Here is a 25,675-nt window from a genome sequence, read left to right as displayed (position 1 = left end):
AAAAGGACTCATGGACATGGACAAAAGTGTCATGATTGGAGTGGGTACAAGGGCACTAAATGGTAATGGGAAAAATACAATTAAAAAAATGAAATGTAATTTAACCAGTGGGTGCTCAAAAAATGGAAAAGAAGTAACTCTTGTTATTGAATGTTTGCCAGGTGATATAATAATGTATATTAAGAATCCTAAAAACTCCCATCAAAAAGCTATTAGAACTGGTAAATAAATTGAGTAATGCCCTGGCTGGTGTGGCTCAGTGGATTGAGCACTGGACTGTGAACCAAAAGGTCACTGGTTGGTGGGCCAGGTCCTCAGTAGGGGGCACTCTAGAGGCAACTACACATTGCCTCTGCAGGAAACATTTGCCAATGTGTGGAAACATTAATGTTTCTCTCTCTCTCTCTTTTTTCCTTCCCTTCTCTAAAAATAAATAAAATCTTTTAAAAAAGTCAGTAATAAGTAGGGTAGACAATTAATATTCACAAATCAGTTGACTTTTATATGCCATAAATGAACTATGAAAAAAAGGAAATAATAAAATTCCATTTATAATTACCACAATAAAATAGCTTGGAATAAATTTAACCAATGAGGAAAGGAACTTTACTCAGAAAATTATGATACTCTGAAAAAAGTGAAGAAAATACAAATAAATGGAAGCATATACTATGTCCCTGGGTAGGAAGAATTAACACCAATGAAATGCCCATACTACCAAAAGCAATCCATAAATTCAACACAATTCAAATCAAAACAGTAATGGTATATTTCACTGAACTACAACAAATGATCTAAAAATCATGAAACCACAAAAGACCCCAAATAACCATAGCAATTTTGAGATAGTAGAACAAAGTTGAAGGTATCACACTACCTGACATCAAACTATACTACAAGGCCATAGGAATCAAAACAGCATATTCCTGGCATAAAACAAGACATATATCTTAGTGGAGTAGAACAGAGAGACTAGAAATAAACCCACCCCTATATGGTCAATTCATATTTGACAGAGGAGGCCAGAATACACAATAAGGTAGTTATTATTCAATAAATGGTGCTGGAAAAAATTGGACTGATATGTTAGAAAATGGAACTAGACTAAATTGAAAATGAATTAAGAACTTAAATATAAGACTCAAAACCATGAAACTACTAGAAGAAATCATAAGCAGTAAAATCTCTGACATTTTTCTTAGCAATATATTTTATGATATATCTATTTGGATCAAGAAACATAAGAAAAAGCAGATAAATGGGACTACATCAAACTAAGAAGTTCTTACACAGTAAAGGAAAACATCAACAAAATGAAAGGACAACCTACAGAATGGGAGAATGTGTTCACCAATGATAGGGGGCTAATATCCAAAATTTATAAAGAATTCATACTACTCAACAAAAAGGCACACACTCACAAAAAAAACAAATTAAAAAATGGGCAGAGAACCTGAATAAATAAATTTTTATGCATATGCAAATTACCCCATAGGGAACTATGGTAAATAATGTTGCAATAACTATGTATAGTATCTGGTGTGTATATTCAAAATATCTTGGGGAACACTTTGTACAGTATATAATTGTCCACCACTATGCTGTACACCTAAAACCAATAGAAAATTGATTTAAAGTAAATTGTAATTGAAAAGTAAAAAAATAAATATATAAAAAGAAATACTATATATATAGTATTGTATAGTAAATTGGGTATATACTATATATGTATTATATATAGTAAAAAAAACACACACACATATATATATTTTAAATTTTAGGAAACTGCTTTTCAGAATACTATTATATGTATTCAGCTTAAAATTTTGATAAAAATACATAGTGCCCAAGGTAGTAAGAGTGGTATTTTTCTAGAACCAATTTCATAAAAAATGCCAAAATATCATGCCTGGCTTGACTAAGTGAGCGGTCTTTCAGGTATTTGTTGGTAGGAGATAGTGAGAGGGATTGATCAACTAATTAAATGTGTTATGGGGAATGAAAGATGTGAACCTGATTTTTTCACTGTCAGTGATAAATGTTGCAAATATGGAGGAAGATTAGAACAGTGTAGTTCTGGAGTATAATTAAAAATATTAGTATGCAATTATTTTCTACATATATTATGTGCAGTATGTATTTATGTATAGTTGGCTACAGAAGTAAATATAGATGTGTTTGCACAAATTTATACGAAGTATGTGCATGTATACATATGTGCGCATTTAGATAAGCAACCTCCTGCTGATACCTGGGATGACAGAGTTCCCAAGAGCAAAAAACACACCCAGCACTCACCTGTCACTTTCTTATTATCATTCTTCACTTATAAGAAGCTAGAATTCAGTAGTAAAAAATATTGGTGGCTGGATTGTAGCAAATGATAAATTATTTTATTGCCCCAGAAAATAAGGAAGTGCTCAAAAAAAATGGAGACCTGTCAAAAGACACAGCCATCTTCAAGGACATTCACAGGTAAATCTCACACAAACTGATCTTCAAAATAAAAAATAATAGTAATCACCCTGGATGGGTTGTTCAGTGGTTGGAGCATTGTCTTGCTCCAGAGAAAGTTGGGGGTTCAATAACCAATCAGGACGCATCCGTAGGTTGAAGGTTTGATTCCTAGTTGGGGCGCATATGGGAGACAACCAACTGGTGTTTCTCCCATCAATGTCTGTCTGTCTGTCTCTCTATCTCTCTCTCTCTCCCCCCAATCAATAAATATATCTTTGGTGAGGATTGTTTAAAAAATGGTAGTAATGAGTTATATTCCAATGATTAAAAGAGAAACCATAAATATATCTTTAAAATGTTAATAAGTAGAAATATTCATAAAGAGCCAAACACATACTTCAGCTTCAAAGTACCTCCCTATATAGTACTTATTATATTAAGAATTTAAAAAGTAAATTTACAGAGACAAGAATGGCAGCATACACTTAAACAGGTTGATCAAAGTGACCATTTTACTAAGAGAACAGACCAAAAACATGCACGTCTGTTAAAAAAATAGTATAATATCACAATAAGAAAAATATCTGGTCTGAGGAGAAAACATCCCATCTAATATAATTGCATAATGGGGAAAATTAAAGTGATCTAATCTACTCTAGTGTGATGTAATGTAATCTAGTCTAACATTTTGTAAGACAAACCCAGGTAAGACAATAAAAATAATTGACTTGTATTCTTTAATAGGGTCAAAGTCATTAGAGTAGAGAAAGAGTGAGGTGCTGTTCCCACTGAAGGCAACTAAAGAGAACTGACAACTTCATACATCAGATGCTTCTGAACTGGTGAATCACCAGTAGAGTCAGAAAACTGGAGGGCAATAAAATGCATTGCCAAATTCTTTGATTTGATTGTTGTATGGTGGTTTTGTGGGTCAATATCTTAATGTTCTTGTTCATGAAAAATACATACAAAATTATGGGATTAGAATTGATGGTGAATCACACTGGCAATTATCAAATTATTCTAGAAATTTCATCTTTTTTATTGACATGCAAATTCTTATCACCTGATTGTAAAAATAACCATTGAACTTCAGGACTTTCTAAAGAAAAAAATTTAAAACAAACAAGAGAAAAATAAATCCTACCTGATATAGAATAAATGCAGTGAATCTTGCCTAAAGGAAACCTGCCATTATGGACACTTTAAGACAGGTATGATTAAAACTTTGCTCAAATACAAATAATTAAAAAGTGTTATTAAAATGAATGCAATAGGGAAGCACACAAAATTAAAAAATAAATTGTCAAGGTAAAATAATGGAATGATTACATCTTAAAAACAAATATTTGTTGATCTAACTATGCTCTAGAAAGCTTAGAGACATCATACTTGAACACTTTTTTCCTGGTTTGTTTTCAGACTAGAGGTTTCCCATCATTTTTGTTTGTTTTTAAGTAGTGGCACACATTTCTGCCATTCTTCTTCTTATTTTTATATGATATCTTCTGCATTGTATTTTCTATATCATGTTGTCGGGAACTACCCTGCCTCGTTTCAGGAGCTATAACCCCTCCATGGCCAAGGCTGAGTGAGCAACCTTTGGACAATTAGCCCCTAAGGAGACAAGGCTTATCTTCCAGGCAGAAGCACCACTTCTGCTCCCTTTTTCATAACTGGCCCCCAATGCTTGATCAGTTAGCCAATGACAGGTAAGATTCCCCAAGGGGGGAAACTACCTAAGACAGGCATGATCACATGGAGGCCCCAGGGAAGGACTTGGAGGGCTATGGAGAAAGGGGCTGATGGACCCTCGCCCCTCAGCTTTGAGGAAATCTGAGTCCTCATTCTGTTCCAGAGAAATCTGAAAATTCCTTGGCTATCTGCCTCCTCTGCCTGACTTAAGCCTGAAACAATGACAGAGGGCGGTGCAGCCCTGTGCTGGAAAGGGTGGGCTCCCTGGGTGATCAGGCCTGAGAAAGGATATGTAAAATCCTGTGAAGCCTGCTTTGCTAAGAATGCTCTTAGTTAAATGATAAAGTCCCTAGCAGGAAATGAGTTTGTTTCCCAAAGTTCTGTAGCCTTTTAGCTGATAGACCCTGACGCAGAAGAAGCCCTAATAGTTCTTTGTATGCTATCTACTGTTTGATCCTTACTGCCTGATAATGATTAATGAGCTGTACCTGTATTCTTGCACAAATTAAACCCAATAAAAGCCTGTCTAGGCAAGGGTCAGCATACTTTTCCCTTGAGAGGGTGGCCAAGCCACTCTGAGACACTCTCTTCTTGAGGGAGTAGCCATGCAGTCCCTTTTCCTCCACAGGACTCGGTAGTCCATGTTAATTTGTCTCATGATTCATCCATGACACTGTGGGCACTGCAGGCCGGTGCATGCATCATCATGTGTGAACATAATATTTATTAAATATTTTAAATTGTGCGTGATTTCTTTTTAAAATTATTTTATTGTTGTTCAGTTACAATTGTCTGTATTTTCTCTCCACCCCTTCCCCCCACCCCCTCCACAGCCTCCTCCCTCCCTTGCTTTCACCCTCTCCATTGGTTTTGTCCATGTGTCCTTTACAGTAGTTCCTGAAAACCCTTCTCCCCACTGCCCCCTCCCCCTCCCTTCTGACTATTGTTGAATTGCTCTTAATTTCAATGACTCTGGTTATATTTTATTTACTTTTTTCTTTTGTAAATAATGTGCATGATTTCTGAAACCTATGATTCATAAAATTTTTGATTTTTTATTTTATATATTTTTATTTAATCTTGAATGTGTTTTTCCATTATCATGTAGTTCCCTTATACCGCCTACCCCCAGGAATCATCACACTATTGTCCATGTCCATGAGTTCTTTTTCCTTTTTGTTCAATTTTTTCACCCACTAACCACCCCCCTTGTCAGCTGTTCTTAATCTATGAGTCTGTCCCCATTTTCCTTGTTCATTCAGTTCATTATACATATGAATTCATACACATATGAATGAAATCATATGGTATGTCTCTCTCTGACTGGCTTATTTCACTTAGCATAATGTCATTCATACTGTTGCAAAAGGTAAAATTTCCTTCTCTTTTATGGCTGTGTAGTTTTCCATTGTGTAAGTGTCCCATAGTTGTTTCATCCACTCATGTACTGATGGACGCTTGGACTGATTCCATGTCTTGGCATTTGTAGGTAGTCCTACAATGGACATAGGGGTTCTTATGTTCTTTCAAATTAATATTTTGGGTTCCTTTGGACATATTCCCAGACGTGGGATAGCTGGGTCAAAAAGAATACCCATCTTTAATTTTTTCTGATCTCCATACTGCTTTTCACGGTGGCTATTCCAGTCTGCATTCCAACCAACAAGGCAAAAGAGTTTGCCTTTCTCCACATCCTCACCAGGACTTGTTACTCTTTGAATGTGTGGGAAAAATCACCTGTGAAGCTATCCCATCTAGGGCTTTTGTTTATCATGAGTTTTTTTAAATTACCACTTCTACTTCATTACTTATAATTGGTCTATAGAGATTTTCTCTTTCTTCTTGATTTAGTTTTGGAGGATTATATGTTTCTTAGGAGTTTATCCATTTTTTCTACATTATCCAATTTGCTAGTATATAGCTGTTTCTAATATTTTCTTACAATCCTTTGTATTTGTGAGGTATCTGTTGTTACTTCTCCTCTTTTACATCTGATTTTACTTATTTGGGTCTCTTTTTTTTTCTGATGAGTCTGGTTAAAAGTTTATTAATCTTGTTTGTCTATTCAAGAACCAAGTTGGTTTCACTGATCTTTTGTATTATTTTGTAACTCTATTTTCACATATTTCACTCTGATCTTGACTATTTTTTCCCTTGAGCTCATTTTGAGCTTTGTTTGTTTTTCTTTTTCTAGTTTCTTTAAGTGTAACATTAGGTTGTTTATTTGAGATTTTTCTTGATTTTTGAGGTAGGGTTGCATTGTTATGAATTTCCTTGTTAGCACTTTTTTTTCTTTGCTGTGTTCCATAAGTTTTGTGTTACTGGATTTTCATTTGCACTTGTCTCAAGGTAACTATTGATTTCTTCTCTAATCTTATTGTTAACTCATTTATTTTTTAGTAACACGTTTTTTGACTTCCACGTGTTTATGTTTTTTAGTTTTTTTCTTTTAATTGATTTCATGTTTCATACCATTATGGTTGGAGAAAATACTTGATATGATTCAAGTCTTTTAAAATTTATTGAGACTTGTTTTTTGTACTAATATGTGGTCTATCCTAGAGAATGTTCCATGCAAACATGAAGAGAATGTACATTCTTCTGCTTGGGGGTGAACTTCTCTGAAAATATGAATTAAATCCACCCTGTCTAGTGGGTCATTTAAGGCTGTTGTTTCTGTGATGATTTTTTTTTAAAGATTTTATTTGTTTATCTTTAGAGGGGAAGGGAAGGAGAGAGGGAGAGAAACATCAATGTACGGTTGCCTTTCATGCATCCCCTGCTGGGAACTGGCCTGCAACCCAGGCATGTGCCCGGACTGGGAATCAAACCATGATTGTCTGGTTCGCAGGCCTGTGCTCAATCCACTCAGCTACACCAGTCAGGGCTCTGTGATGATTTTTTTGTGTGACTGATGTATCCATTGATGTTGACAGCTTTTAAAATCTACTATTATGACTGCGCTATTGTCAATCTCTCCCTTTATGTGCAAGATTTGTTTTACATATTTGGGTATTATGTTAGATGCATAAATATTTAGAAGGGTTATATACTCTTGTTGGATGGATCTACTTATTATAGTGTACTTATTTGTCTCATTATAGCCTTTGTTTTAAAGTCTATTTGTTTGATATAAATATTGCTACACAGCTTTTTTGTTTGCTTCCATTTGCATGACATTTCTTTTATTATCCTTTTACTTTTAATGCGTGTGTATTTTTCCATCCAATGTGATTCTCTTGTAGACTATATGTGGGCCTTATTTTCTTATCCATTCAGCTACCCCATGCCTTGTGACTGGAGCATTTAAAGTGACGTACATTTAAAATGATTATTGATAGATTTGTATTTACTGACATTTTATATTTGATATCTATGATTCTCTATTTTCTCCTCTTCTTAAAGACCCTCTTACATTTTTTATAATACTGGTTTACTGGTAATAAAATCCTTCAGATTTTTCTTTTCTGAAAATCTCTATTTCTCATTTAATTCTAAATTATACGATTTATGAATAGAGTAGTTTTGGTTGTAGGGCCCTGCTTTTCATCACTTTAAATATTTCATGTTAATCATTTAAAGAGATGACCAAAGAATACACAGCTCCCCAAAAATATAGGGGCAAAAGATACTATAAGGTTGTGTTATACAGTGATTAAAATGCAATGAACTTTTTATAAATTTAACAATTTTGTGGTATTTGTCCACTTTTAAAATTATTCAGTACTGTAATTTTTTTCTCATTTTAATATTCACTTTTGAGACTAATTTTATATTTCTAATTTTGGAAATTTAAAAAAATCTTATTAGGCCTCAATATTTTTAAAAATGATAGGTTTCACATCTGGACACATCTCTCTTGATTGGCACCCAAAGGCTTCTAATAGTAAGTGTACCCAATGCTGAGACTTAGTATGTTATTGGTGTATTATCTAGAAAGAATGGGCTTTCCCGCTTTATATAAAATATCTGTCAACTATCCCTTCTTCTAGGTTCTATGAAAATTAACAAAATTTTAGTTTTCTTTTTTTTCTAGCCTTCATGTTGTTCATATTCTTCTCTAATTGCTCAATCATAAATTTTAGATGTTTAACATCTTAAATTTCTATTTGACATGTCAGTACATAGATGTGTATATTGTTGAATATTTACAACTCTGGGGTGAGGTTTGGGCATAACATAAGCACTGAAGGTTGTCAGGATAAAAATGTTGATGTCTCTGGTATGTCAGAGTGGACAAGATATATTACAATGGGAATTACTGGCCTCAGGTGAGAGCAAGGGGTCATTTATCAGGACAGGGCTACAATGGATGTTTGCAGTGCTGCGCTAGTTTATTAGAAGGAAATAAAATCATCACCTAAGAGTGACAGTGAGAAGTATATGTTAATTTTGATAAAATGAAAGTAACATAGGTTTTGGTACATTAGGCAACAGGATGGACTTTAAAAATATAGCATGACTATGAGGCAGAATTAAAGGCTTTTTGAAGTTTAGCCTAGAATTCAAAGCATATGTGTCTTTTTCCAATTACATTCAGCTCCAGTGACATGTTAGAAAGTTAGATCTCAGGTAAGCAAGAAAACAAATGCACTGTCATAGTGCTGGCCTCTGTAGAAATGTGTGTGGTGACTGACCATGGGCCCTTATGTAGTCACCTGCTCAAGCCTCTCTCCTCTTCCCCACACCTCTCCAGCCCTTGTTTTGAACTTATCATCTCCAACCAGTGTCTTTGCAACAGCCCCTGGTATGTGCCTCTCTGACCCCTCCAGTAACATCTCACATTGGACCTAGCAGACCTTTTTAAAAAGGCAACCTTTGTCACTCTTCATGCTTGAAATACTTCAGCGGATCTCTTTTTTTCTTCCTAAGGAATAAGGTTTATATTCCTTATTATTTTCTTTTAACAGCTTTCCCCCACACAAACATCAACACAAACTTCATACCTAAGCAATCTATACCCAGGATGAATATTTTTTTTGTTTAAATGCACACTTCTTTGTACACCTTGGCAAGTTTACACATGACATCCTATGCCCAGAAAGCTTTTTTTCTCATTCCCACTCGCTAAACTCCATCCCCAGCCCAAACACATCTTCATCTGATGTGCCCTCTAATCATTTAGATTTGAAGTTTACTTAAGGCCTGCTCCACAATGCCTTTCCTAAGTTTTTTTGCTGCTAGGTGTTTTGTTAGCTTAAGCTCCCCATACAGATGCAGTGAATCTTTAATACCTAGTGGAGTGTTTGGCACCTAGGGAGTACTTAATACATATTTACAATATGAATTAATAAAGAAAAAAGCATTCACAAATGAATCAATGAATTGCTAGTTTTTACAATAAGCTATGTATGCTTAATTAGCCCCATTGAAAATATGAAGAAAGTAAAGTTTACAGTAATATATTTATAAAGAATATTGTCATATTTTTTATAAGAGGATTATCTCTCATCGGTACCAGGCCAGGTTTCTCATTCTCGTCTTTCAATCTATGAATGCTTATAGTGTGAACAGAGAGCAGCGATATAGTATAATGTATAAAAACACACATTTTTGAGACAGATTGCAAGATTTAAATTCTTAGGTCCGACATTTACTAGTTATATTTTCTTGAGCTATTTATTTAGACTTTTTGCCTCAGTATTCATATATGTAAACTGGGAATAATAACTTCCTCATAGCAGTGTTGTAATGATTAAATACATTATTACATAAGGCTTGGACCAATAACTGACACATATATGTGAGCTCTATATACTTTATAATTATTATTTCTTCATTTTTTGTTATTACAGAGATTTTTTTCCCAATTAGTGGTTCCAGGTGAGATATTCTGTGGTTCAGATGACCTAATTGTGCCTTTAAATATGCTTTATTTAAAGCATCCTTTTATGGAGAAAGAAGTCTACATCTCACACAACTTGAAGGGAACTTCTACTTCACAGTGATATTTGGCTGGTTATTAGAAGCTCCATTTGAGATCTGCTACCCAAACCCAAATATCTGAGACTAGATTTATCAGATTAATGATCCTCCAGGCTCTGATATGCATGTGGGAAAACAGTTCATCTAGCACTGTGTCATATCTACTGTTCTGTTTTCATGCTATATAAAATATTCTTTTGGAAAAGAAAATCTTCAATGCATAATTCTATACATCAACTGTAAATCCATAAGGCATAGAATAATAGTGTTCAATAATAGTAGAAACATTTCTTATTTATGTATAATAAGTGAGAATAGATTTATATCTTATTCAATGTCAAAAATATTTATCTCCAGCACTCATTAACCTATGTAAATAATTTCCAAAGCAACTGATAAGCCTAAGGCAATTTTATATAGGAAAATATAAAGTGCTCAGAGAAGTGCTCTGATTTTATTTTGAGCTGAATGCAAACACTTAAGCACTTCCAGATACTTGTGATAGTAGTATGTACTGGTATGGATTTTCCTGAAGACAGTTTAGATATATAAACATTGTCAGTATATTAAAATGTTTTCCACCCCAAAATTCCTAAACTTGGAACTTATATTAAAGGGAATTACTTGAAAGTTACATAATAATAGTCTGTGGGCAAAGATCAATTCTTTACTATTTATTTTTTGTCCTTTTATATTTACTTAAATTCACTGCCACCCTAATAAAATGTAAGCTCAATGACAGCAGAAATTTTTTCTGCCTTTTCTTTCCAGTCATAACAAGTGTTTAGCAGATTACCTAATATATAGTAATAAACCCCTATTAAATATTAAAAAAATATTGTTTAGATATGTCTGATAGGGTGAGGAAGAACCTAAATTACTAAATAAATATGGGCAAATAATTGGATAGACAATAACTTTCAGAAAAGAAACCACAGTATTTTTAGACGAATATTACTCTAGATTTTAAATTCAAAATATTTTTTACATAAAATCAGATTATAAGCCATATAATCCTAACTTTGCAAAAAATAAAAAAGTGTTTATAGGAAGCAGAAATTGTTCATATTGTCTCCTTTAAAATTGTCCTTATTTAAAGTACTGTGTCTTCACATGTTTTTAAATGTAAATGTTTAGAAAAAAATTTTAAGTAGAAGTTTACAAAGACCACACTAGTTGCTTAGAAAGTGTTTGAAAATAAATCTAGCCCTGGCTGGTGTGGCTCAGTGGATTTAGCTCGGGCCTACAAATCAAAGGATCGGTGTTCAATTCCCAGTCAGGGCACACGCCTTGGTTGCAGGCTAGTTGCCAGCAGGGAATGCACGAGAGAGGCAACCATACATTGATATTTCTCTTCCTCTTCTTCCCTCCCACCTCTAAAAATAAACAAGTAAAATCTTTTAATAAAAAAATAAATCTAAATAAGACTATAGAAATGCATACTAGACACGAAAGTCATTGTATGAAAAAGTTATATTTAAGTATAAGGGGATGGATAAAAATCACTGATTTGTTAGGGTAGTTAGTTTCTGGATTTCTCTCTTTATTTTTCCTCTCTGTAGAGTTGTCTTTTTCCCTCCTTTCCTTCCTCCCTCCCTTGCTTCCATCATTCCTTCTCTCTTTCTTTATTCTTTCTTTTTAATCACGCTAGTGTTTCTTTGTTCTTTTCTTCTTCTTTCTTTCTTTTCTTTGCTAACAATTAAATTACAACACTATTTTATTAGCCATTCTGGTAATTATTTCAGATAATTGGAGTTGAACACAGTCTGTTTTTTCTTTGGATACTTGTACATCTTTTAGAAGTTTCCAGAGCTATTTTACTAACAATAAATTTAAGTATAACAAAGTTATTCTTCCACCATTAGTCCCACACTACAACTAAATCCATGCACAATGATGAGCAAGCAATGACCCATATTTTTATTTAGCTCTGTGTTATTGCAAATGTCAAAATTAATCTAGAATTTTTTCTACAGGGGAAATTTAGGAACACTTTTGAAGTAATCTTTCTTTGTCTTTGCTTTGAGACACATTTGATACATTTAATTGTATTTCAAATGTTCCAGCATTTTCTACTTTACTGAATGTTTAACTGGAAGGTAAATAATTGACATAAAATACAAGGAACTTAGTTTTCCTTGATTACACAAATGAGATCCACTCTAGCAAAAAATAATAATCAATCTCTAGTACTTCCAAACCCACAAACCCTATAGATTGAATATAGATTATAGATTGAATATAGATTATTATTTTGGTATTATAAAATATTACTGTATTTAATTATTAAAAATGACTAGAAAACCCATTTGGAATTTTAAAGAATTCTTGATGAGTATCCATTTCAACAATTTTGTGTATAGTACAGACATATAATTTATTAAAAACAGTTGTATATTGTTTTGCATACTCAGACTGATAACCTACCCTGAGAAGTAAAAAGAAATACAAACCTTTCTTTGAATATACCTTTATATTTTCTACATTTTCTAAATTCAAGTTTTATCCAAATCTTTTTTTTTCTAACACCTTATTCAGCAGAAATCTATGGTAGTAATTAATGTTTAAATTCAGACAGTGTTAAATTGAACTTTCTACTTCTTCCTCAGTGTATATCTATCACATTTCTCCTTGTTCCTTCACTAGACTGAGGGACTGTAGAATCTGCTTAACAATTATGTGAGCCACTACAAGAATGCCAACACATTTCTATGCCATATATATGTATATATAAAATATTTTATGTGTATTTATCTTGTGTTTTCTCTTACATCTATTCATCATTTCTTCTCAAGCGTTACTTATGATCCAAGAGCCATGAACAGTTACTTATGACCTCAGAACTGTTTGCTAAGGAAAAACCATTACAATATTTACTTCTTATTAATCATACCTTAAGAATCTTGCACATAATCTCGTAAACTGAAAATGTTTTCTCTGCTCGAGTCCAATCCCATGTTGTGACCTTTGAAAGATGAGAAACGAATATGTTATTTGTTTTAGAAAGATAGCTCTTATTCCACTTTCATGTGATTTTATATACTGTGGTGTGAGGGAACCCGTCACACGCACTATACAGTCTCTCAGTTGTGAAGTTATCCTCATAAAGGTCCATGCAGAATGCTATGGTTTCCTCTCTTCTAAGCTTTATCACCATTTCTTACTCTTTCAGCAAATATCTCGTATTATATGCAACGAGCTCCACTTGTCCATATCTTTACATATTTTAAATAATGTTTGTATTCTTTATACATAAATATTATATAACATTTACCACTAGTTACCTCCAAATAAAAATATTGGACAGTAGTGCCACCTTTACTTTTAAAAAATGACATAAATTATATTAAAAGTAATTCTAAGATGTGGATAGTTTAGAAAAGCTTGATGATACCAAATGCTACAATGAAGTTGTTTCACTTATTGAAGTTCAAGCCATATATTTATGCAGTCATAAGAAATTATTCAGAGTAGTAATAAATAAAAGTATAAATATTAATGGCTTTCTATCTGCCTACCTGATGTTTAGAAATCTGTATAGACAGACATTCAAAATAACAGCAAGTCAGACATAATTCCAAGATCTAATCCATTTTTAGACCTGTAAGTGAGTGGTATGGGATTTGATATTGATTTCCAATAAATATTTAGTAAGAATCTCCTATTGTGTAAAGTATGTCTTTCAAAAAGCAAGACATTAGATGTAATAGATACCCATACATATTTGGTACAAAGCTCAATGACTTGCATATAGAATATCAAAAATACCATTGCTTTGATGTACAGACAAACCTGGGCCATATCAACATATTTTGACTGTCATAAATGCCTAAGTAGAAAAGATTTCTAGATTTTTCAAGGGTTATAAAATAATTTTTAATGCCAGAACTTATATATTTAGCAAAATATTGGCTCTGGCACAAATAACACCCATTTTTATCTCAACATCTTTTATTACAAAATCATAAGCATGTAATTCTGTAACATAGCAATATCACACTCAAGCACATCACATGACATTTTAGATGAAATGTTTAAATTAAAACTAAAAATTATTATAGTCATTACCCTACCAACCACACTCAAGCAGGCATTACTTCTGCTAGACACCAAATATTCTAAAACATTTGCACTGTTTTCTATTTTTTCTGTATCTTATTTTCAAAATATATTAGTAACATGCAATTTGTTGTTATTAAGTTCATGTCACTCTGTTGTGATAAGATGAGAAAAATAAAAATCTTCAACAAAAACACTTACTGGGGGTGCCAGAAACTTGTAAAGACAGGAGCCCCTCAGTGCCAGAAATATTGGAGAGTATGCACAATCTTGAAGGGAGTCCTGTTCCCGTGCTTCACACCAGCCCATGTAGACTATCTGCAGGGAAATTGAATATAATTACTGACAACAAAGTTCATATCAGATGTATTATGTGTATTTTTCATATCTTGTAATATCTTAGCACTAAAAAATTTATCATATTAAGTGAAGCAGAAGTACAGTAACAAGTTTTAGCTTCAATACATATATGTGGGCCACTCATAATAATGTATAATCTGGATCCACTTCAGGCCAAGATGGAGGCAGAGGTAGATACACTTTGCCTCCTTGCACAAACAAAAGAAGGAAAACAAATTTCAAAATAAAAAACAACCAGAATTGACAGAAAATTGAACTGTATGGAAGTCAGACAACCAAGGAGTTAAAAAGAAATATTCATCCAGATCACTAGGCAGAGTGAAGACTGGTAGCTGAGGAAAAACACTTGCGTCAAGGGGGTAGCTGAAGGACCTGGCGGTGCAAGGCATCAACTGGCAGACTAGGCAAGATGGTGGCTGGCAGACCAGGCAGTCCCACATTTGCATGTAGATAAACCAGAAGGAACAACTGGGGAGTGAGACAGACCACGGGACACCGGTTTCCAGCATGGGGAAATAAAGCCTCAAAACCTCTGACTGAAAAAACCTGTGAGTATTAAGGCAGCAGGAGAAAGTCCCAGTCTCACAGGAGAGTTCATTGGAGAGACCCACAGGGTCCACAATGTACTTAAAACCACCCACCTGGGAATCAGAACCAGAAGGACCCAATTTGCTTGTGGGGAGTGATGGAAGTGACTGAAAGCCAGCAGAGAGCTGAATGAGAGGCACAATTCCCTCTCACACCCCTCCTCCACATACAGCACCACAAGGCGGAGATATGGTTTTTATTGCCTTGGTGAATACTTAAGGCTTCATTCTCTACTACATAACAACACAAAGAAAAAAAGTCCGCAATGAAAAAATGGATCAAAGCTACTTAAAAAAAAATAGAACTAAGAGGTGAAGAGATAGCCATACTATCAGATGCACAGTTCAAAACACTGGTAATCAAGATGCTCACATAATTGGTGAGTATTGTCACAAAATAGAGGAAAATGTGAGGCTATGAAAAGTAAAATAAAGGAAAAGGTACAGGGAACCAACAGTGAAAGGAAGGAAACTGGGATGCAAATCAGTGCTTGGGACCAGAAGGAAGAAGTAAATAGTCAGCCAGAACAGATTGAAGAAACAACAATTGAAAATATGAGGAGAGGCTTAGAAACCTCCAGGACAACTTTTAACATTCCAATATTTGAATTATAGGGATGCCAGAAGAAAATAAAGGAAAAGAAAGAAATTGAAAATGTATTTGAAAAAGCAATGAAGGATAAGATCCTTAATCTGGCAAAGGAAATAGACTTCAAGAAAGTCCAGAAAGCTCAGAGAGTCCCAAAGAAGGTGGACCCAAGGAAGCACATAACAAGGCACATTATAATTACATTACCCAAGATTAAACATAAGGAGAGAATCTTAAAAACAGCAACAGAAAAGGAGACAATTACCTACAAAGGAGTTCCCATAAGACTATCATCTGATTTCTCCAAAGAAATTTTGCAGGCAAGAAGGGGTGGGGAAGAAGTATTCAAAATAATGAAGGGCAAGGATCTACATCCAATATTACTCTATCCAGCAAAGCTATCATTTAAAATGGAAGGGCAGATAAAGTGCTTCCCAGATAAAGTCAAGTTAAAGGTGTTCATCATCCCCCAGCCCTTAACATAGGAAACGTTAAAGGGACTTATGTAAGAAAAAGAAGATGATCAAAATTATGAACAGCAAAATGACAACAGTATCACATATGTCAACAACCGAACCTGAAAAATACAAAAACAAAAAAACTAAGCAAACTACTAGAACAGAAACAGAAACACAGAAGTGGAGATCACATGGAGGGTTATCACCTGGGGAGAGGGAGAAGTAGAAAGAGAGAAAAGGTATAGGGAATAAGTACCATAAATGGTAGGTAGAAAATAGAGAGAGGGGAGGTTAAGAATAGTCTAGGAAATGTACAACCCAAAGAACTTATATTTAGGACTCATGGACATGAACTAAAAGTGGGGGAATGCATGTGAGTGGTGGTCTGAAGGGTGGAGGTGAATAAAGGAGGGGAATTAGACAACTATAATAGCATAATCAATAAAATATATTTTTAAAGAGTCTGTTTCCATCCTATGAAGAAAATTTTAGAAAACAAAGAATTTTTCTTTAAATAACACTAATGTAAACATATGTAAGACTTTAGATAGTTGTAATATTAAAATATTGGCAAAACAAAAAACAAAATAATAATTTATAATCTGTTTCCAACAGCACTTATCTAGTGTTTATTTGTTTTTGCAATTCAACTTGGCATGAACTGTGTCTTCCACTTTATACCCTTCATACTAAGAAAATATTTATTTGTTATAGAATTGAATGATTTATACCACATGTTTTACATAGTGAAATTGTATTACCTGGGAATGTGATACTAGGAAAAAATATTCAAATGGGTAAGGAGATAAGTCAAAGAGAGATACGTGATGTTATTACCACTAGTGTGTTATACTACATCTCCCCTGTGCTTCTCTTGGTTTAGTCACTGATGTAAAATGAGTCAGGTTTGTTCAAGTGTTATTCATATATCAAATGGCAGTGACAACAACTCTTTTCCTTCTAGCTCTTAAATTTACATGGATCAATTTCCAAAAAATTATATGGTTACTCCTCTTTCCATCATTCATTTGTTGTGAAGGTCAAACATGTACACAAACATTTATTAAGTGAGTTTTATATTCTTAAAATGTATTTATGACATTTCATTTATCTCTTACCACCATCTATGTGTTAGAGGCACCTGGGAGAATATATTTTCCACCAAATGTTTGCAGAAGGTACAGTTAGACTGATAACTGAATTGTCAACAAAAACAATATGAAGCAAAATATTATAGAACATAAACATCATCAAGGTATGGTATAATAACTGCCAGCCCAGAACCCCATTCAGAGCAAAATCCCCTTTTAAGTTGAAGATGGAAATTTATACTTCTGTAAAATATTGATTTAGCTTTCAAAAGTAAGCACTAAAGAAAAAATCAAATGCTTCAGAAAAAGTAGACCAAGGGTTGAAAACATTTGTGTAAATTTATTAATAATTTTGGTATGACACAATCATTAAAATTCAGAAGGACTCAGCTTTAGTTAAGATATATAAGGTCCTGAACTGAATGGGAAAAAAATATGTAATATTTAATATTATGATCGAGTAGTCTACATTTTGTAATATCTAAAGAACTATTTTAGTGGTAATGATAATCTCTAAAGTAATCTCTTTGCCAAAGGGTATAAGGAAGTAAGCAGCAGTTCTGAACCTTTGGAATTGCATTCTTGAAGACCTTGATTCTTTTATAATATGGTTATGTTTTTAATATTTATCATGTTAGAGAATACAACTATAAATTAAAAAAGTATTAAAAGTATAAAGAGAAAGATGACACTGAAAAATATAAAACTTCACAAAAATTGAGAAAAACACAAATACTAAACAATACTTATTCAAAAGAAAATGTAAAATAAAATGAAACAAAGCTAATAAAACAGCATAATATATAAAAATGTCACAACTAATTAACATATATATATATAATTAGATTATATAATATAACCAAAATATGGTAATAATCATACTATACATAAATAGAATAATTGTGCTCTATAGACTTTTTCACTAGCACACATACACAAATCCTATATTCTGTTTGTATAAGGCACATCTAAGGTAACAGAAAGTTTATAAAGAAAGGAGTGAAAAATTATACAAAACAAACTGCAAACAAAAATAAACTGGCCTAGCAATATTAGAATATGTAGACTAAAAGCAAGAATTATTACTAGAAATAAAGAGAAAACTTTCATAATGATGCAGTGTCAAATCTAAAAACATCCACTGTAATGTTTAGATTACACGTATCTGATTACCTAAATATAAAAGCTATAAATAGCAAAATGTCATAATAGCAACAAAATAAATGAACAAATTGATAATAATGGAAGGAAATTTTAGTACAATTCAATAAATAAGTAATCAAATAAAAGTCAAAAATCCATCAAATTATGGAAATTTTGAACAATATAACTAATAAAATTTTTCTAAATGACATTTAAAACAAGAGATGCAGCAAAAAATTGAGTACACTTTTTTTTAAGTTCACTGGAAACTGCAAGAAATCATTGTGTTTTTTGGTGATAAAGGTAATCTCAAATAAGTTTCATTTCATAATAATGTGTTATGTCCTAAATATCAATAGAATTAAATTTGAGAACAATATTTAAAGATCACTATAATGCCTACTTCTAAATATTTAGAAATTAAGTAATAAACTTTCACAGGTCAAAGAAAAATTACAAAGGAAGTTAAAAAAAACAGCATGACTTAAATGACAAGGAAATTTTTTCATCAAACTTGAGAGATTCAGCAATAGTTAGCCTTAGAATTGTAATGTATGTGTATGTATTTGAAAATCCTTAAGTCAATAATGTGGAAAATTCAATCAAGTGGTTAGAAAATATTGGGTAGGCAAAAAAAGTCCATTTAGTTTTCTTTTCTGTATAATGGCTCTCACAGTGCTTAGTTGTCTTTAACTTAATTGAAGAAAAAATTGTCATTGCACAGTTCTTATATCAGTATACATTAAAAAACCCATCAAAATTGGTAAATTTTTGTAGTCATTTAATATTGAAGATGGAAGAAGATACACATCTTGGGTGCATTATATAATTTGAAGAATGTTGAAAATGCAACTGGAATGCAAAAATGGATTTTTACGGTGTATGGAGAAGGTGCTGTGACTGAGTGAATGTGTCAAAAGTGGTTTGTGAAGTTTCTTGGTACAATTGACATTTTTGCTAAATACTTCTTTGTGGGGCTGTCTTATGAATTGGAAGATGTTTAGCAGCTTCCCTAGCCTCTAACGACTAGAAGCCAATAGTGGGAGATAGACAAAATACTCAAAATATTCAAATCCATAAAGTAATTGATGAAAATAAAAAATGTGTCTTTTACTTTAGGGAAAAATTGAATGGACTTTTTGACCAATCCAATATTAAAAGATGAGAGTGAAAGACAAGTTTAGAAAGAAAGAGTGAGAAAAAGAGCTCCAAAAACAAAGTAAAAGAGAAATAAAGTACTAGACATAGTCATTAACAAAATAGAAATGTATAGTAGATATTCATCAAGATCAAAAATATAATTTAACAGATCCTTTATAATATGAATGCTCATGTCAAGAGAAGTCAAAGTTACCAATACCCACAATATCAGAGCCTACAGACATTATAATCATTTAAAATGATATTAAAACACAATTTTTAAATTTTAATGAAATATATTAATTCCTAGAAAAATATCAGGACAGATGCAGGAAGAAATTTTTTAAATGAGCAATCTTGTAGTTGTTTAAGCAATTTGATCTATAATTTAAACTATTCTAAAAGAAAATTTAGTGCTCTCTCTACTTAACAGTTAAGAAAAAAATAAACCAAATATTTGTAAAGTCCTCAGAGAAGAGAATAACAGATTGGTCACTCCACAACACAGTTTATGAGGCCAATGTGACCTTAACAGCAAACCTGACAGATAGTCAATATGAAAAAGGAACTCTACATTTCATCATTTTAAATACAAAAGATGTAAATATATTGATCAAATAAATCCAGTGATATTTAAAAGCATCAATATAATCTCCCACATGAGCAGAATGAAGGATTAAAATTGCCTAGTCACACTGATGTACACCTGAAACTAATAAGAAAAATTCAAATGCAAACTGTAAGTGAAAAATAAAAATATTTTAAAAATTAGTAAAATCTCTAAAAATGCAGAAAAACGAATGTTTGACGAAATCCAACATCTACTCGTAATAAAGACTTTAAAAATAACAATAAAACTTCTTAATCTAAGTAAAGATATTTATGTTAAAAAAAATCACTGCATCACTTCACTTAATGGTTGTTGAAAATATCCCCTTAAGATCAGAAACGACACAAGAATATTCACTACCAACATTAAAAATTAACTGCAAATTTAAGATTTTACCCAATGTTATGCGAAAATTAGGGGTACATTGAAGAAAAAATCATCACTTTATTTTAACTTGAATTTGTGTATAAAAATATAAAATAATTTTAAAATAAAAAGCTATAAAGTTTGTAAGTTTGTCAATATTTATGGCACAAAATTATAATGAAAAATAAATAAATATTACTGATTATTCCAAATATTTAAAGAACTATTTTAAAATGAGAAAATAACAGTAATATGAAATAAGAAAAAAAGACAGATAAGCATATTAATGATGCATTTCATAAAGAAAATTTTGCCTATTCAACTTATGCAATATATTAAACTTTAAGTGTCCATAAATGAAATGCTGCTAGCTTTATTGAGGCATACTTGACAAATAAAAATTATATATATTTGAGATTTCGAAGGTGATGTTTTTCTTTGTCTGTCCCTTACCCCCGCTCTAAAAAATTTATTTTATTTTTTTCTTTTTTTGTCAATTTATAGTACGGTGTAAATATTTCCTGTAAAGAGCTCGAAATAAATATATTTTTCTTTTTTTTATTGTTGTTCAAGTACAGTTGTCTTCATTTTCACCCCACCTTGGCCACCCACCCCACTCATTCCTGACTCCTACCCTCCAACCTACCCCCTATGGCTTTGTCCATGTGTCCTTTATACGTGTTCCTTGATAGACCATCCCCCCATTATCCCTCTCCTTCCTCCCCTCTGGATACTGTCACTTTGTGGGGCTTAGAGAAGTAGCTGTCCCCAAAGAGACTTAATTTAATAGGGGAGCTAAACTGCTCTGAAGGGGCTTTGCACATGTGCAGTGCCCAGACCAGCAAAGAAGGGAGGAGGGGTGCACCACAGGAACGAAGCAAAGGGCAGCACAATGAGGTGGATCAAACGTGCCAGCTTGGAGCACATGGGTTGTGGGGGTCACGCAGTGCTGTGAGGGCTTGGGCTTGAGGTTGGACACCTGTGAATACTGGAGCCTGGACCTAGCCCTCAAAGCAGAATGACAGGAAAGGAAAAAAAACAACAACAAACCCACAAAAAACCTAGCCCAGCCCCGCTCTGCCTGCAACATCCAGGAAGACCAGCAGAACCAGCTTTGTGGATTCAAAGACAGCAAGAGGCTTTTAGTTTATTTGTTGTTTTTCTTTTTTCTCTCCCTCTCTCTTTCTCAAAAAAAAAAAAAGCAAAAACAAAAACAAAAAGAAACCTCAATGGGTACAAAGCAATACAATTTTAAAATGTGCAAAAAATTTGAACAGACACTTTTTCCAAGGAGAAATATAAATGGCAAATAAGCATATAAACAGATAACACTAGTATTAGGGAAACACAAATTAAATCCATTACACACCTACTAGAAGAGTCCCAATTAAAATGACTAACCTACCACACCATGTGTTGGGGATTACCTGCTGGAAGTACAATTCTTGTGCACTATTGGAAGGAATATTAAGTAGTATAACTACTTTGAAAAAGATTGGTAGTTTCTTAAAATGTAAAAAAGAAAAGATGATGTTTTGATATATGTATTCATTGTGAAATAATTCCTACAATCAACCTAATTAACATCTTAGTGACCTCACACAGTTAGCATCAACTCTCCTGTTGTAGACCGCTCTGCCTAGTTTTAGGAATTGTATCTCGACCCCTTGTGGCTAAGGGTGAGGGACGACCTCTGGAATGCCAGCCACAGGAGACAAAGCCTGTCTCTGGTAGCAAATGCTGCCACAGTGTCTCTCCCTGCCCCCAGAGCTTGGTCGGAAGTCAATGACGGGTAAGACCCCTCACAGTGGGGGGCAACCTAAGCCAGACTTGATCACCTGAGAGGCCTTCATGGAAGGACTCGGGGGCTGCAACAGAGAGCAATGGACTCTCGCCCCCCAGCTTTGTCAAAGCCTGAGTCCCCGTGTACTGTGAGAGAAGTGCTTCCTGGCTCTAATTCCCTTAAGCCTGAATACCTGTTGGGGAGAGGTGCAACTCCTTGCCTTGCTAGAGTGTGTCCTGGGGGAAAATCTGGCATCACAAAGACTTGCTGATTGACCTGTGAAATCTGCTAAAAGTGCTTTCATTCATATGATAAGGGTCCGAGAGGAAATGAGTTTGTCTCCCAAAGTTTCTGCAACTCTTCCTGACATTCACTCAGACTGAAACCCTCAGACCTCTTTGAAATGTTATCTACTGTTTGATCCTTGCCGCCCTGTATTCCTGTGTATTACAACCCAATAAAAGGCTATGGAAGAAGGCGCTCGAGGCCTTTTTCTCCTTGGAGAAACTGGCCACAGTCCACTTCTCCATCCCCAAACAGATCCAGCATGTCTCGGCCATATTTACTCACTCACACCCCTCACCCTCACCCCTGTCCGTGGCCCGGGGTGGGGGGACACTCGCGAAAGAGGTTGCCCCCACACTCTCCTAGTACATTTCAAGAACCCACTACAGTATTACTAACTATAGTCATCATTCTGGACATTAGAACTTCATAGATTCATTTATTCTGTATTACTGAACCTTTGTACACTTTGACCAACATGCTGGTTTCCTTCATCCTTCAAGCCCCTGGCAGCTACCATTTACTCTTTGCTTTGATCAATTTGCTTTTTTAAAATATATATTCCACATAAACATGAGATCATAGAGTATTTGTCTTATTTTATCTGGCTTATTTTACTTAGCATAATGTTTTCAGGTTTACTCATACTGTCACAAATAACAAAATTTCCTTTTTTAAAGCTGAAAAATATTTGTATAATTTCCTTACCCATTCATATGTCAATGGACACACTTCATTTTTTATATCTTGGCTATCCTGAACAATACTGCAATAAAAATGAAGCACAGATATCTCTTATAAGTATTGATTTCATTTTCTTACGGTATACATCCTGAATTAGGATTGCTGGATCGTATGGTAATTTTATTTTTAATTTTTTGAGAAACCTCCATACTGTTTTCCATAGTGGCTATACTAATTTACATTCCCACCAACAGGTGTAATGTAATATTTCTTGTGGCTTTGATTTGCACATCCCTGATGTTTTAATGATGGTGAATATCTTTTCATATGCCTATTGGCTAATTGTATATCTTCTTTCGAGAAATATCAATTCTGGTCCTTTGCCAATTTTTAAATTGGGTTATTTGTCTTTTTGTTAAGTTACTTCAGTCCTTTATATATTTTGGATATTAACACTTTATTAAATATATGATTTGCAAATATTTTTCCTACTCCAAAGATTGCCTTTTTGCTCTGTTGTTTTCTTTGCTGTGTAGAAGCTTTTATATTGATTCAATGTCACATGCTTATTTTTTACTTTGTTGACTATGTTTTTAGTATCGTATCTAAAAAAAATATTGCCCAGACTAGTGCCAAGATTTTCCTTATATTTTCTTTTGTTCAAAACTGAAATTCAGAAAACATTTTATTCACAATAGCAGCAATAATCATAAAATATTAAGGAATATACTTAATCAAAAAGGTGAAAAACTTGTACACTGAAAATTATAAAACATTAGTGAAGGAAATTAAAGAAGAAATAGTTAAATGGATATCTCATATTCATGGATTGGCAGTTTTCATTTCCTTTGGATATATACTTAGAAGTAGGATTGGAGGATTATATGGCAGTTTTATTTTTAACTTTTAAAGGAACCTCTATACTGTTTCACACAGTGGCTGTACAAATTTAAAATCTCACCACCCGTGTACAAAAGTTTCCTTTGCTTTATGTCCTCACCAACATTGTTATCTATCTTTTGATGATAGCCATTCTAACAAGTATGATATGGTATCTCACAGTGTTTTCGATGTGGGCAAACTTGTATTTTAAACTACTGGTGTAATTATATAAAAACATGGCTCCTCTGTAAAGCATTCCTCTCATAACATTTATTATATGCTCTATTATTAAAAATGTATTATATTTTAAATATATTCTACCCTTTAAAATGTATTTTACATCTATAGCCATACTACCCTGAATGCACCTGATCTTGTCTAAAATGTATTTTACTTTTGAGCATTTGTAGGTTCAGTGCAGAAATGAATGGAAGATATAGATATTTCACACAGAACTCCTCCAATCATACATATATAGCTTGTGCAATTTTCTATTATCAGCATCTCCCAACAGAGTGATACATTTCCTACTACTGATGATCCTACATTGATAGGTGAGTATCACCCAAATTCAACACAGAGTTATGGTTCACTCTTGGTGTTACACATGGTATAGTTTTTTTTAATATATCAATGTGTATTCACCATGATGATATCATACAAAATAATTTCACTGTCTTAAAAATCATCTGTGCATCATCCATTAATTTTTCTCTCCTTAACCCTTAGCAACCATAGATTTTTAACTATCTTTATAATTTAACTTTTTCCAGAATGACATATTGTTGAGCTGATACACTCTGTAGCTTTTTCACATTGACTTCCTTTACTTAATAATGTACATTTAAGATTCCTCTATATCTTTTCATGGCTTGGTTCTACATTTCTTTTGAGCACAGAACAACATTCCATCTTCAGATATAACACATTTTATTTATACATTCACCTACAGAACATTATTTTGGTTGCTTCCAAGTTTCAGTAATTACATGTAAATATGCTCTAAACAATCATGGGCAGGTTTTTGTGTGGATATAGATTTTCAACTCATTTAGGTTAATACCATAGAGAAGGAGTTCATCATCACCAAGCCCTTATTATATGAAATGTTAAAGGGACTTATGTAAGAAAAAGAAGATAAAATATGAATAGTAAAATGAGAAAAAACTCACAACTATCAATAACCAATCCTAAGAAAAAAATAAAAACAAAAAGCTAAGCAAACAACTAAAATAGAAACAGAATCACAAAAATAGAGATCACACGGAGGGTGATCAGTGGGGAAGGGAAGGGAGGAGTAGAAGAAAAGGTCCAGGGAATAAGTACCATAAATAGTAGGTACAAAATAGACAAGGGGAGGTTAAGAATAGTATAGAAAATGTAGAAGCCATTTGTATGACTCATGGGCATGAAGTAAGGGGGCAGAATGTGGGTGGGAGGGATGTAGGGCAGAGGAGAATAAAAAGGGGCCAAATGGGACAACTGTAATAGCATAATTAATAAAATTCATTTTTAAAAAAGAAAATAAAAATGACCACCAAATGTATGATAAAAGTATACT

At 33.4% G+C, this 25,675-nt stretch overlaps 1 protein-coding gene across 1 annotated transcript in view; it reads right to left on the bottom strand.

Annotated features, from left to right (window-relative positions):
- Positions 1 to 25,675, bottom strand: part of SNTG1 (syntrophin gamma 1) — a 364,140-nt gene that overhangs the window by 89,215 nt on the left and 249,250 nt on the right. Inside the window, exons 12-13 of the mRNA XM_053661064.1 lie at positions 14,338 to 14,454; positions 12,971 to 13,042 (exon numbers count right to left, since the gene is read on the bottom strand). Of these exons, the coding sequence (XP_053517039.1) occupies positions 12,971 to 13,042; positions 14,338 to 14,454 (189 nt within the window). The remainder of the gene's footprint in view (positions 1 to 12,970; positions 13,043 to 14,337; positions 14,455 to 25,675) is intronic.

Source organism: Artibeus jamaicensis, unplaced genomic scaffold (genome assembly GCF_021234435.1).
Source record: "Artibeus jamaicensis isolate MK-2021 breed Jamaican fruit bat unplaced genomic scaffold, CSHL_Jam_final scaffold_916, whole genome shotgun sequence".
Classification (NCBI taxonomy): domain Eukaryota; kingdom Metazoa; phylum Chordata; class Mammalia; order Chiroptera; family Phyllostomidae; genus Artibeus; species Artibeus jamaicensis.
Note: the sequence above shows the minus strand (reverse complement) of the source record. Positions and strands in the feature narration are given on the sequence as shown.